The sequence below is a fragment of the Vipera ursinii genome (assembly GCF_947247035.1).
Source record: "Vipera ursinii genome assembly, chromosome: 6".
NCBI classification, from domain to species: Eukaryota; Metazoa; Chordata; class Lepidosauria; order Squamata; family Viperidae; genus Vipera; species Vipera ursinii.
Window position 1 is genome coordinate 60,485,088 of NC_139515.1, and position 15,154 is coordinate 60,500,241.

Below are 15,154 nucleotides of genomic sequence, written 5' to 3' on the forward strand. Positions count from 1 at the left end.
GCAGCCTTCCCTCCTGGGAAACCAGACTATATTCCACCATTGTATTTAAGTGGGACAAATATACTGGAAACACTGTAAGAAAGAACTACTTTGTGACAGAAATATAGCTTTTAAAATTTTTTCTCTTCATATTAGATTGGATTCTGCGAAGTATAGACAGAAAAACCTTTTTATTTTTTCAGGATCTTACATCTTTTTCATTTTATGATTTTAAAATATGTTTAAGCATTTGACAAATTCAGACTAAAAAGTAGACATAAGAAATGCATGAATACTTTTTAAAAAAGTTCCCACATCCTAACACAATCTTAAAAATACATAAACATGAAATAACTTTGACAATCTTTTATCAAAATCTTCAAAGATATCCTATTTAAGTAGATATAGCTTTTAAAAAAGTGGGAAGATTAGTATTCAGAGAAAATAGGACCGTATAGCTTTAATTATTAGTACAAAACATGTTCAGAGATAATTTGGTCACAAATGATCAGATGACATATTATTTAGACAAGCCACGAAGAAGCCTCAAAGAATCTCTTCAGTCTCAGTAAAATAGGAAATGAAGAGATAAATGAGTTTAAAGAGTAAATGGTATCCTACTGCGGCGTCTCAGGGGGCTGCGAGTGGGAGGCACCGTTTTACAGTGGTTCTCCTCCTACCTCCTGGGCCGCTCGCAGTCGGTGTTGACGGGAGGACAGAGGTCCACCCCGAGATCTCTCGTTTATGGAGTCCCTCAGGGGTCGGTCCTCTCTCCCCTCCTGTTCAGCATCTACATGAAGCTGCTGGGTGAGCTCATTCATGGTTTCGGGGTGGGGTATCACCAGTACGCTGATGATACCCAACTTTTTCTTTCCACTCCGACCCAACCCAGTGATGCCCTCACTGTGATGTCCTGTTGCCTGGAGGCGGTCCGGGTTTGAATGGGGAGAAACAGGCTTCGTCTCAATCCTGACAAGACTGAGTGGCTGTTCATACCGGCATCTTGGGCTGACCAACCTTCTCCATCATTAACAATAGGGGATGAGGTGTTACCCCCTGTTAATAGGGCTCGCAACTTGGGAGTCCTCCTGGATTCACGGCTCAGTTTGGAAGATCATATAGGAGCTGTGACCAGGGGGGCTTTTGCCCAGATTCGCCTGGTGCGCCAGTTGCGTCCCTATCTGGACCGAGATGCTCTACGTACAGTCACTCATGCGCTCGTGACCTCCCGGTTAGACTACTGCAATGCCCTCTACATGGGGCTGCCCTTGAGGACCACCCGAAGGCTTCAACTGGTGCATAATTCAGCCACGCAAGTTTTGATGGGAGCTTCCCGATACTCCCGTGTAACACCTCTTCTCCGTGAGCTGCATTAGCTTCCGGTTGCCCTCCGGGTGAGATTCAAGGTGCTGGTAATGACCTATAAAGCCCTAAATGGCTTGGGTCCGGACTATCTAAGGGAACACCTGCTGCCGGCATCATCTTCCCATCGTCCTGTGCGCCCCCACAGGGAGGGCCTTCTCAGGGTACTGCCAGTTAATGAATGCCGGCGGGTTATTCCCAGGGGAAGGGCATTCTCTGTTGGTGCGCCTGCCCTATGGAACCAACTACCCACAGAACTTAGGACTGCCCCCGACCTTCGCTCATTTCGCCGGGACCTGAAAACTTGGCTCTTCGATCTGTTTGGTCCAGACTGTGGGGTTGTTAATTTAACTGGGTTTTAGATTTACTCTTGGGGCTTGAATTTAATTTAATTGTTTTATTTGTTTTTAATTTTTTGTATTCATGGTTTTAACTGCCCTGTAAACCGCCCTGAGTCCTACGGGAATAGGGCGGTATACAAATCCAATAAAATAAATAAATAAATAAATAAAATTGATGTACTTTATACGTACAGCTTTTACATGGGATACATTTCTTTTCAGTGTTAAGTATGAAGCATTTTAAGTGAAATTGGATATAAGTATATCTCAGCAGGTAGCAGTTTCTAACCCACCTCTCAGCAAATGAAGCTTCTCTAGAGGCTATCTTTACATTTTTAATAAATTATACTGTAATAAAAGTTACAATAAATGCAAATTACATGTTTTTACTTAGTTATTTAAAACATTTATTTCTGCTTTAAATGTTTTAAAGTTAAAATTGGATTGTAAGCAGGAGAGCTAAAAATATGTTGGAAAACAAACATATCAAATTCCCATGAAAAGCACCTCTCCAAGCCAGCCAGCAAAGATTCCCAATAAATTAAAGACCTATTCTTAATTCCCAATAAATCAAAGAGCTAGTAAATCTGAGAAGAAATATCCTAGCAGAGGATCAAAGTACAAATTGGATTTTGCTAAGAAAAAGTGTCAACATCTATGTTAGATAACACAAAAAGACCTAAGTTGAACATTTTGGGCATAGTTCAAAAAAGTATCTTTGGTTCAAGCTGCTTTTGTGGTTAAATGGGAGACGGAAGTTGTATTAGGTATGTTCATTGCCTTGAGTTATTTATAAAAGAAATAAATGTGGGTATGGTTTTTTTTCTTAAGAAGTAAATGATTGCTCAAAATAGCAAGAAAAGCTATAACTTTCAAAAAATTAAAGCTTCTTACCTTTGGTTTTTTGATCTGTGACCTATAAGTAAAAATAAAAATAAAAGTCATTTGGTTTTCGTAAGTTATCAAAATTTTAAAAAACTATTAAAATTTCAGTCCAGCAACTCATTATTTCTATCAGTAGATATACTATATACGCATTTTTAAAATAATGTGATGTAGCTATTATGATGCTGGGTTAAGACTGGAGAATCCCATATTCAATTCTTATCAGCCATGGAAACTTACTGAGTGACTTTGGGCCAATCAATCTCAACTCAAACCACCCCACAGAGGTGTTGTGGTGGTGATAAAATGCATGTCAACCCCAAACAAGCTGACCTGACCTTCTGAAGAAAAGGCCACATATAAAGCATATAAATACAAAAGTGAACTATCCTATGGAATGTGACAATATAGATTAAATCCTGAAGGTGTTGTTTTTTCCACTGAACTATTTAATTCATCAGGAAGCGGATATAAGACATATATTTAAGATTAAAGAATTAGTACCAAAAGGAAAATCTGTTCATAAATCATCCATAATCCAATCTCACTTATCCTAAACTTTGTTCATTTTAATAACAGGAAGGGGGATATATAAATGTAATCTAGTTACTTCTATTGTTAAATATCCAGGCTACATAAATCACTTAGAACAGTGGTTCTCAACCTTTTCTTCACCTGTTTTGTACCAGCCTGCTACCGGCCCTGCAGAAAAGGCAGGGACAACCCCTTTACAAAGGGCAAGAGGCTGGAATAAAGCCTGCCAAATTTATTAACATAAAACAGCAAAACAAGACACCAACCATGAAACAGGAGCTATGAAAAAGGAACTAATCAAGCGGCTGCCTTCAGCAAACCAGCCCTCCCACGCATTCCCCTTATATACAGTTCAGGGCGTGGCTTCTCTCTGCCTCCTTCCGAGGTGCCCCATTGCCTTCCTCTGTTTACTCCTGATTGACTGCCTCCTGCGTCCTTGAACAGGGCCAGCTGTGGGTCATCTTCATCCACGCTGTCAGGCTCACACAGCTGGGTCTCCGTCGTGACCAGGTGGGAGGGGCCTGGCTGAGGGCTCTGCGGAGCCTCAAGGCCATCATTAGCAAGCTCTTCAACACCCCTCTCCTCCTCCTCTGAGTCGTCCGACCCAACTGCCGAACCCACAGGCTGACCCTGAATCACAACATCACCATAGCCCCTCTTTAAATACCTTTTATGTGCCATGGACCTTGTTCACAGACCACCAAAACTTAATATTTAAATCATAACATTTCTTCAAGCCTTCACAGACCCTGTGATGACATCATGATACCTCAGGGCTCCACAGACCACTGGTTCTAAGTCAGAACCACAGTACAGTACAGTATATCCATAGCTACTTACTCTCTAATCCCAATATAGTATCTTGAATCACAATCCACCTCCTAGTGTGGTACATATCTTACCACCAGCCAATTGATCGCTTAAGCTAAACATTATTTTTCAACATTTACCTGATAAACAAGAAACATTATAATTCTAACTCCATTACTGTAGATTTTTAAATTAATACAAAGTGTTGTAAATATTTCACTGCAATAAGCCACCATTTGCAGACACTATTAATTGTTTTTCTCCCAAACCATAATAAAAAAAAACATCAAGATCCACTGTCAGTTCAGATGTCTGCTCCTTCATTCATTTCTGAATTACCGCAACTTGCCATGACATCCCAACTGAAAAATTATAACTATAATTAACCTCAAAATTGTGATATGTAGTGTATCAATCATGGTTGGAGATCAGTAGTAACTATAATTTACTTAGTTTAAATAGCATAATAAAGTAAACTGGAAAAAAGGTTAAAACTGTCAGCCTTACTCAATCCATTGCAGGTCGAAGCCCTCTTTATTTAGATTGTAGACTGTATTCTACCAGTGTGCTTGATAACTTTCTTTTCAACTTTCCTGTCTAGGCCTAAGAGAGTAATTGACTCCAAACCCTGAATCCAATTTTGTGTCTAAAAAACCAGAACCTGGGCCTTGCAACTTTTAACCCAGCACCTTAACCACTATGCCACACTGGTTCTCTAATATATGGATATGAGTGTACATACATATACATATGCTATCTCATATGATCAAGCCACTTTTTGTCTCCCATATGAATCACAAAAATAGTTAGGTTCATATGTGCCATATCTTTTATTAAATTTTTATTGGTATGATTCTAAAACAAGCAAACTTTAAATAAAGCTGAATGCAATATAAATATTCTGATTTGAATTCTACCGTTTGCTATTCCAAATGCTTACTTTAGAATAAAATATTAAATATTAAATTTCCTTAGTGTATGTTGCAAGAGTTGATTATATATTTTAAAAATCAAGACAATGGTGGGCTCCTTACCCTCGAACAACACATGTCATGATTTCATCTCAAAATAATGTACTGATTTGTTGCTAAATCTTGATGATGTTGGGTATTTACATAGCAACAAAGTCATAATGTGACCACTGTTTGAACCAGCTTAGCCAAATCTCCAGAATAAGGTACATACAACAAGAACTTTCCTTTTTGCTGCCATTCAGTTCAACTGATAGAAACAAATCATATAGTTTAACTTTTATTTAGTTAAAGGAGATATGAAAAGCTTGTTAGTATCAGTTGTTAAGAGGCCAGAGATCAGGAAAATCAGTATCACACTTTTCCACTTTGCTTTAAGATTAAATATTAAACTCAGCAGCAGCACAGTACGATATAAGACAGGGGTAGGCAACCTTGGCTCTTTTATGACTCATGGACTTCAACTCCCAGAATTCCTAAGCCGTTGAAGTCCACAAGTCATAAAAGAGCCAAAGTTGCCTACCCCTGGTATAGGATTTCCTGCTTGAGCAGAGGGTGGGACAAAAAGACCTGCACAGTGCCTTTCAACTTGTTTATTCTGTTATTCATATTGTCTTTATAAAACAAGTGTCTTTTATTGTCACAAAATAAATGTATTGTACTGGTAAATATTATAACCTAGGCCTGGACAAATCTATATTTATTTTTTAAGTTAGAGATCTTTCCTGGGTGAATATGGACCTCTACTGTCAACTCAATGCTATCTCACAAAGGTGTGGGGTTAACTGAAGGAAGATTATCATATAACTTTTTTGAGCTCCTGAAGAAATGTGGGATGTTCAAGGTTGAATGAAGTCATAACTACACCCTCATAATTTTAAATAGGAATATTTTAATAAATTGAATGGAAAATAGTTATGAAATTATCACTCATTATCAGTATTTACTTCTCCAAATAAATCAACACAATTTACTGCACACTACTAGCAATAATGGACAAACGTCTGAATGCCATCCCAAAGAACTTCATACAGTCTCTCTCACTAGTTCCGGACAGTCTTTTCAGCTCATCTGAATTAAATAGATACCCATGAAAGGTAGAAATACACTTGTGCACAATTATAAGGCAAGTGAGTAGTTTGACCATATCATCAATTTCATGCATATTTTCCCCTTCCAAGCTGTATAAACTTGAATGGTTAGTGGATATAAGCATATCAGGTGATGTGTATTTATGTAAAGAGGGAGGGTGTGGCCTAAGATCAACACCCTACATCAAGGTGTGCATAATTATTAGGCAGCTTCTTTTCCTCAGGCAAAATGGGTCAAAAAAGAGATTTAACTGACTCTGAAAACTCAAAAATTGTAAAACGTCTTTCAGAGAGATGCAGTATTCTTGAAATTGGGGTGTGATCACAGAACCATCAAATGTTTTGTTGCAAACAGTCAACAGGTTCGCAAGAAACACGTTCAGGAAAAAAAGACACACATTAACTGACAAAGATTTGAGAAGAATCAAACATGAAGTTATCAGGAACCCATTATCCTCCAGTGCTGTCATATTCTAGAACTGCAACAAGTACAAGGTGCTTCTTGTGCTCAAAGACATGGCCAAGGTAAGGAAGGCTGAAGCCCGACTACCAGTGAACAAGACACATAAATTGAAACAGCAAGACTGGGCCAATAAATATCTGAAGACAGATTTTTAAAAGGTTTTATGGACTGAGATGAGTGACTCTTGAGGAACCAGATTGATGGGCCTGTGGCTGGATCAGTAACGGGCACAGAGCTCCACTTTGATTTAGACGCTAGCAAGGTGGAGGTGGGATTCTGGTATGGGCTGGTATTAAAGATGAGCTAGTTGGGTCTTTTCGGGATGAAGATGGAGTCAAAATCAACTCCTAAACCTACTGCCAGTTTTTAGAAGACACTTTCTTCAAGCAGTGGTACAGGACAATGCTCCGTCACATGCATCGAAGTATTCCACTGTGTGGCTAGCCAGTAAAGGCCTCAAAGATGAAAGAATGATAACATTGCCCCCTTCCTCACCTGACCTAAACCCTATTGAGAAGTTGTGGGCCCTTCTTAAACGGGAGATTTACGATGAAAGAAAACAATACACTTCTCTGAATAGTGTCTGGGAGGCTGTGGTTGCTGCTGCACAAAATGTTTTCTGTCAACAGGCCAAGAAACTGACAAGACTCCATCTGTGGAAGGCTTATGACTGTTATTGAAAAGAAGGGTGGCTATATTGGTCACTGATTTTTTTTGTACATTTTGCTTGTTTATTATTCTCACTTTAACAGATGCCAATAAACAAGTGAGATTGGCAATTTTTCATTTAGTTGCATAATAATTCTGCACACTAATAGTTGCCCAATAATTCTGCACACGTATTCTCTGAAGAAAGCCAAAACCTCACTTTTACTTCCTTAAATATTTAAGTTTGAGGTTTATTAACATTTTGGATTGATCGAGAGCACCGTAGTTGTTCAAGAAAATCAATCCTCCAAAATACTCACTTGCTTAATAATTGTGCACATGGTGTAATATAATATCAAGTGTGAACTACATGGTGGATGGGGTAAGGTGATGAGATCCAACTTCATAGTAACTTCTTGGATGGTTTATTAGGTATAAAGTTTAATGTGATGTTGCAGGAAAAAGTTTTGATAATTACCATGTAGGTAAATACAATGCAATCAACTATATTAGTTTTACTTAATTTTTAATTAATAGAATCTGAAATCACATTTATTTTATTTCTATAGTATTATTTTTATCCCATTTATCTCACAAGCTTCTGCTTATTAAATATGTCCGTTATCCTAAATCAGGTTGTGTGCTCCTGTTTTAGACATGACTTCCTGGTCTATAAAATCTCAGAAAAACAGCAAATGAAAAACTCTACATCTTCTTATGATAGTAATATATGTAATGACAACAACAACTATAATACCATCAAACATCCATATCTGCCTATCCCAGGTCCTTGGTAAGGACTCGATAGGTAGACAAAAATGCCAAATCCAGTCTGAACATCTGGCTGACTGTGCGATGATCGATGATGATAATAATAATAATAATTATTATTATTATTATTTGGAAGGGACCTTGGAGGTAATCTAGTCCAACCCCCTGCTCAGGCAGGAAGCCCTATAAAAACTTTCCGTGTTGAAGCATTCACAGCTTCTGGAGGCAGGTTGTTCCACTGATTAACTGTTCTAACTGTCAGAAAATTTCTCCTTAGTACTAGGTTGCTTCTCTCTTTGGTTAGTTTCCATCCGTTGCTTCTTGTCCTGTGGCGTTTTGGAAAATAGCTTGACTCCCTCTTCTTTGTGGTAGCCCCTGAGATATTGGAACACTGCTATCATGTCACCCCTCATCCTTCTCTTCATTAAACTACACATATCCAATTCCATCATCATCATCATCATCATCATCATAACTTTTTCTTGAAATTACCAGCAATTGATTAGAGAAAAGGTTACGGTTCATATTCTGGCAAAGTTGCCATCTTTTGATTGGTAAAATTATCTTGGTTCCTGTATATTTTTGTATCTAAAGATAAATGGTAGATGTCTACAAATATTGAATCATTTGAACTTTATATTTTGTAGCTCTCAGAAATTGGTGATAGGATTTGTTTTTAAGTCCAGCTAATTATCTATATACTAGCAATTATTTTCAAATACACATAATTAGGCTGGGGGGAAAAATCACTAACACATTCCTAAAAGGCTGAGAACCAGAGAAATAGACAACCTAGAAAAGCAATAGTGTTTTTAAAATGGTGCTAATACTGTTATATACAAACAATAGTCCTTTACAAATATTAGATTAAACCAAAATTATTTCTTCTAAGCAAATTTTCACAGAATATTCTTTAACAAAATATCTTAAGATGAATGTGATAGTAACTGAATTACTTCCAAGATAGAATCAATTTGTCCCCCAATATATTAGGCAAGAGACTTTCTTAGCTAACTTCTAGAGGTTTTTCAATGAACCAATGAAAATGTGGTTCTTTTTACTAAAAACAAAGAACCCTGCAGGAGTTTGTTTACAAAAGCAACTCTTGAATCTTTTTCAGTCTGTGGAGACTGCAATGGTCGTAAGCGTGAAAAATGGTTATAAGTAACTTTCTAATGCTGTTGTAACTTCGAACAGTCACTAAATGAACTGCTGTAAGTCAAGGACTACCTGCATTAGTTCAAATACGTTTTGCTAAGAAAAGTAAGCAGAAAATATTGTTCTCTAATAACTATTATTATATAACTAATAATTAAAATATATTACAAGTTACATATATAAAGGAACTCCCTTCAAGACCCAAACCAATTCTCTAGATTGTTTTTGTTTAAAGTGATATCCTCATGTTTTCTACTCATCTTACCTACCAACAAGAATAGCAATTGTTTTTAGATAAACACACAAGCAGAAAAATATACATGGCAAACCATCACTTGGCTGTAGGCAAAATTCAAGAAGCATCTTGTGTACTCAAAGGCTTCTTATTGTGAGTACAAAACTGAATGAAGGCTGGACAAGTAGAACATGTAGATAGCATAAAGGCAGTTATTTTAAGTGAGCTGCTGATTATAAAAAATGAATACTTAATGACAAAGAGCCAAATACCCTTACCTTCTGAGTAGATTCCTTCTTTTTCTTATCCTCTTTTTTTCTTTTCTTGTCTTCCATTAACTGTTCTTCCTTTTCTTGCTCCTTCTCTCTGTTAAAGTTTAAAATTAAAACTTATTCCTAAGTGTGTGCTCTATTCCCAAAGAGACTAATATATTGTAATACTGACTGACTCTACATTATGTAAATATTTTCATCAATTATAGGATTAGCTGATCTAAAATAAAACTGTCCTATACTCTATGTATATTAGTATGTATATGTATATTAACCTTCACAGTTTGTACTTTCTTAATTTCAAACTGATGTTAAAAATTGGCAACATAATTAGTACTTATTTTTGTGGGATGCTTCTCCATGAATGTATATTACTACCTTCAGGTAAATATACTCCAATAAAAAATATGGCCCCAACATGACCTTCAGTCCCACAGTGTTACAAGGATTCTCCTCTTTAATATCTAAAAGGCACCACTAAATATAAAGTGATTTATTTTTATTTATATATTGCTTCAATTTTACTATATGCTACAGTATTTTTAAAAATGTAATGATATAAAACAACTGTATAAGCCAGTAAAGCAAAATAGCAGCAGCAGCCTGCCCTGAGTCTGAAATATGCCTGCCCTGAGTCTGAAATAACACAGAAAAGATAAACTTATTTTAAAGTATGCATCTCCACAAAGTAAATTTACCTCATGTTGTCACTTAGGACTTTTCATTATGGTTCAGTTAAAAGTGCTACCCACCCATCCTTGAGCTGGCAGGTATAAAACATTTCCTGTCAATTCATATTCTATCTCTATTCTGGCTTAATAGCAAGTAACTTGAATTCTAATTTCAGGTGTGAAATACATGCATTCCTCCTTTCTGAATGCAACTAGACAGTAGTAAACAGTCCGCCAATATCAGCACTGCTTTAGTGGGCCTCTTGGAAAATCAGCTCCTGGCAGACTTCTTTTCAAGCTAAACCCACTGTGGCCTGCTCCCCTGTCAGAGAGCCAATAGAAGTGGGGCTGAAGAGTAAAGCAGAATGTTCTCTCCCATTTTACTGGGCAACATTTCTCTCAAGGGTATGCTGATTTAGCACACACTAAACCTTCTGTCAAAAGAAGCTTAACCAGCAGATGATCTTTGGAGCTGCCCAGTAACGAAGAAAATTTTTCCCCCTTTACTGATCTTCCACATCATGGATTACCTGTCATGTGGGTTTGAGTATAGGTTTACTGTTCTTACTCTCCCAGAAACTAGAGTCTGCAGAGTCTCTAGTAGGTAGAGTGCACAGTGGAAGAGCTCAGTGTGAAAACTCCCTTTCTTCTTAAAAAAAAGATGACTGCGAGACGGATCCCACTGCATACAATCACCTGATTCTATTACAAATAACAACTCACAACAGCATCTGCACACCTTGAAATTGATAGCGTTCTTGTCTTATGGAAGATAACACCATTTTAATCCTGGAACACCCAAGGATAGGTTAAGCTACCTCCAATATAGGTTGAGATTGAGATGAAGGCAATGTTATAAGAGGCACATCAGAAAAAAAGGGTTGCTAGGGAATGTTAGATTTTCCTGATTCAAACTGATATGGACTTTGCAATATGTTGCTCAAACAGCAGATGCTTCATTAAACATTGTAGAGACTAGACGGTGAACAGGTAGTCCTTGATTTACAATCATTTGTTCAGCAGTTGTTTGTTACGGTGGTGCTAAATGAAGGGATTTATGATCACTCCCCAAAGTTACGGCCATTGCAAATCCCCCAGTCATGTGATCAGTTGCCATGTATTGGGATGCTTGGCAGTCCACCTGCATTTACAACTACAGGGATGCTTCAACTCCCCCTGCCCCATCTCCTCCCAACTATACTTTTTGGCCCCTTGCATTCAAAGATCAGTCACCCTAGTTAACCTTTGCTGTCTTCTCACTCTTGACAAACATGCGCACACTGGTCCCTTGCGAGGCAGCTGCTGATTGCACAAGGCTTCCTTCCAAAGGTCACACATGGCAGTTTCTTTGCTGGAACTGGAGAACACGGCTTCACTTGACCAGCAGCTGCCTTGCAAAGGGCCTTGTGCAGGCATGTCTTGTCAGCAGTGGGAGCAAGAAGATAGCAGTCAGGTGGGGCTGTAGACTGCAGGGCATTGAAGGTGGCTGAAACTGGGCTTGGGATTTTACACTGTGTGGCTTGGGGTTCCTGAGCTTTGCACTGTACTGCTGGGCCTGGTTAAGGTGGCTGAGGCTTTGCTCAGGGGCTTCTTGCAGTCTCATAATTGTGGCATGCAAAGAAGCCCTGAGCATCTATGTGGCAAGCAGCCCAAGAGCTTCATAGTTCTGGGGCTGCTTGCCACAGCACAAAGCAAGGTGTAATGTAGCCAAAAGGACAGAGAAGGAGGGGAGATAGGTAGGTGGGAGGGTGGGTGGACATGAAGGTAGCCTCTTACCTTACTGAGGCTCGAGTCTGGGAGGGACCAAGCCCAGCATGGCTTTAATTGGGATGGGTCCTTAACTAAAGATTAGTGGAATTTGCTTAATGATGGCAATGGGGAACGACAAGATTGTCACATGGCATCATGCTTTATCACAGCACTATTTAGCAGTGGAAATTTTGGTCTCAATCGCAGTTATAACTCAAGGACTACCAGTATTTAAATTACTTGTAAAATAATTCAGATACAAGAGCTAAAGTGCCATTACTGTTCTAATGATACAAATTCTACTTCATTTTTATAGTTTAATTTTACGGAAATGTTAGGCATTTTTAAATCTCAGGAAATCATTCTATTTTGCATGAGGCTGAACAAACTAAAATATAAGCCAGATTTGCTACTGTTGTGTATTGGCAATTTAATTACCAATTAAATATTGCTTAATAACATTGTTATGCTTAAACTTATACTTAATAATACTGTTTTTGTAAAGAAACAACTATGTAGTATGGGAATGTTCCTCATCCAGTCATTTCCTCAGATGTCTAGATTGTTGTCTTCAAAGCATGTTTCTGCAAATAGAGGGTGCATTTTTTTCAGATCAACAAAATGATGATCCAAAAAGAATTGACTGACTAGCTTGTTTTCCAATCATGACATCGTTTTTGTCAATATTGTTACTAAAGGTAAAGGTAAAGGTTCCCTTGCACATGCGTGCTAGTCGTTTCCGACTCTAGAGGCCGGTGCTCATCTCTGTTTCAAAGCCGAAGAGCCAGCGCTTGTCCGAGGATGTCTCCGTGGTCATGTGACCGGCATGACTAGACGCCAAAGGCGCACGGAATGCTGTTACCTTCCCAACGTAGTGGTCCCTATTTTTCTACTTACATTTTTACATGCTTTCGAACTGCTAGGTTGGCAGAAGCTGGGACGAGTAACAGGCGCTCACTCTGCTACGCGGCACTCGGGATTTGACCCACCAAACTGCCGACCTTCTGATAGACAAGCTCAGCGTCCTAACACACTGAGCCACCGCATCCCTATATTGTTACTACTCCACATCAAAAATGTATAAGAGCAAATTCAATAAGAATAATTCCATAAGCAAAGTCATATTATATTCTTCCTTCTCCTGTGAAAACTTATTTTCAAGATTACTAGGACTTAGCTGAGGAAAGAAAAAACATGCACCTTAAGACAACTAAAATATTTTTTTCACGGAGCAGTGAAAAAGCACTTTTCCCATGAAAAATGATTTTTAATTACTGTTACTTATTTTATCTTGCTTTTCTGTGCTATATTGATGTTGTCATTATTTTAAATATAAAGAGAGAAAGAAGGAATTATATAACTGAGAGGTATGGAATTTGAAACTCCTGAGAGACATATAGTAATATAAATACTTACTCTCTATGTACAAATTCCCTATGTTTTCCAAGGATTCAGCTACATGTCTGAGCTTTAGGGAGTTACCTTTTTCTTTAAAAAATAAGTAGATAAAGATGGGAAACCCTACATGAATAGATCTAATTTAGTTTAGTAATAATGCAGTTGTTGCTTCTTAGCAGAAATCCAAAGGAGCCTGCTAATTTCCATCTTTAAGTTGTATATTTGCAATAATCGATATACAGATGGGCTGTTTTACTTATCTTTTAAACACTTTTACAAAGTGTTCATTTTTAAGTTTCAATTTAAACACAATTTAAATTGGGCAATCTCTGATTTATGATTACAATTGGAACTGGAACTTCTGCCCCTAAGCCGGGGCTTTTCAACCAGTGGTACGGGTGCCACCTAGCAGGTGGTACGCGACCACCCTAGAAAAGTGGTATTAGGGGAGGGGAATGAGCTGAACTGGTGGTATCACCGCAGAAGCCTGAGCGAGAGATGGCTGGAGCTGCAGGGCTGTCAGGGCTCAGTGGAAGCGCCAGGATCAGGGCCAGGCTCCAGCTGGAAAGCAGCACTGATCCTGGTGCTTCTGCTGAGCCCAGAAGAAGCACGGATCGGCCAGAATGTTGCAGCATCCCAGGGTCTTGTGATTTACATTCAGATGCTTGGCAACTGATTCATATTTATGACGGTCACAGTGTCCCAGGGTCCTGTGAAGCAACCACCCAGCAGAGGAGGAAAAATAAAAATCAACCCCCCCCCCCCAATCCTCAACAGAAATGCTCACAACAATGAAAACCTCAAGACAGGACGAAGACCACCACTGGGCAGGCAGCAGGTGTCTTGCTCGGCTGTGGCTTGGGGGGCACTTTTTTCAGTGACATTGTAACTTCGAACAGTCACTAAGCAAACTGTTGCAAGTCGAGGACTACCTGTACTTCATCACTTTTTTCCTTTTTTTTTTGGTCATCAAGTTTTTGACACCTTGCTAGGTGACTGGTAGTACTTGGATGTTGCCATATCCTAAAAGTAGTACAATGGGTAAAAAAGTTGAAAAGCCCTGCCCTAAGCAATGTTGTACCTAAGCTACAAAACTGCTGTTGTTAGGTGAGGACCTCAGACATCTGATGTCCTACCATACTTTCCTTCGCTTAATCTCCTTCCACTTGCTTATCTTTCTCCCCATCTCTATTCTTTTGGGTGCCCTCAACTCTGCATGTAGCCCTGCTGCCCCTTCTGTCACCTGCCAAGACAGCAGTGGTTCTCCAGGTGAAGGTGGAGGCTTCACGGGAAGTGCTGTGCTGTGTGGTGTGGCACATTTTACAATCCTACGCCAGTTTTCCAGCAGTGCTTGCAACACAAGCTGCAAAGTACACACTGTGTCTTCCAGAAACCTGTGTCCCTCCCCTTCTCCCAGTTCTGCCCCACCCCAAACAATGCCTTTCATAAAGCTACCACCTTCACCAAGACAGCCGCTGTCAACTCTCTTGCCTTGCCTGTTGATGGAAGGCACCACACCTTGCCATACCACTGCCTCCTTCCTGGCTAGGACTGGCAAGCTCCCTTCAGCAGACAAGGCTCCACTACACTGTTGCCCTCACATTATCATCCCAAGGCTGCACATTCAGCCACTGCTTGGATCCCAGGCCATCAGCAGGAAGAAGAAGACAACAAAGGTCAGATTGGTCAATGACATGCAGTAATGGTGGACAGCAGTGGTATGTGGAAGAGTGCATGGCAGAATGTCTATTTCTTTTTAATGTGACTCTCTTGCATGGCTGCTGGCATGGCTCTTGCATTCATATATGTAACAGTA

At 39.1% G+C, this 15,154-nt stretch overlaps 1 protein-coding gene across 23 annotated transcripts in view; it reads right to left on the minus strand.

The window, feature by feature from the left end:
- TNRC6B (trinucleotide repeat containing adaptor 6B) overlaps positions 1-15,154 on the minus strand; it is a 123,138-nt gene that overhangs the window by 60,370 nt on the left and 47,614 nt on the right. For all 23 annotated transcript variants that reach the window (XM_083365772.1, XM_083365771.1, XM_083365767.1 and 20 more), the window contains 2 exons: positions 9,527-9,614; positions 2,577-2,598 (listed from right to left, as the gene is read on the minus strand). In XM_083365772.1, coding sequence (XP_083221898.1) covers positions 2,577-2,598; positions 9,527-9,614 — 110 coding nt within the window. The remainder of the gene's footprint in view (positions 1-2,576; positions 2,599-9,526; positions 9,615-15,154) is intronic.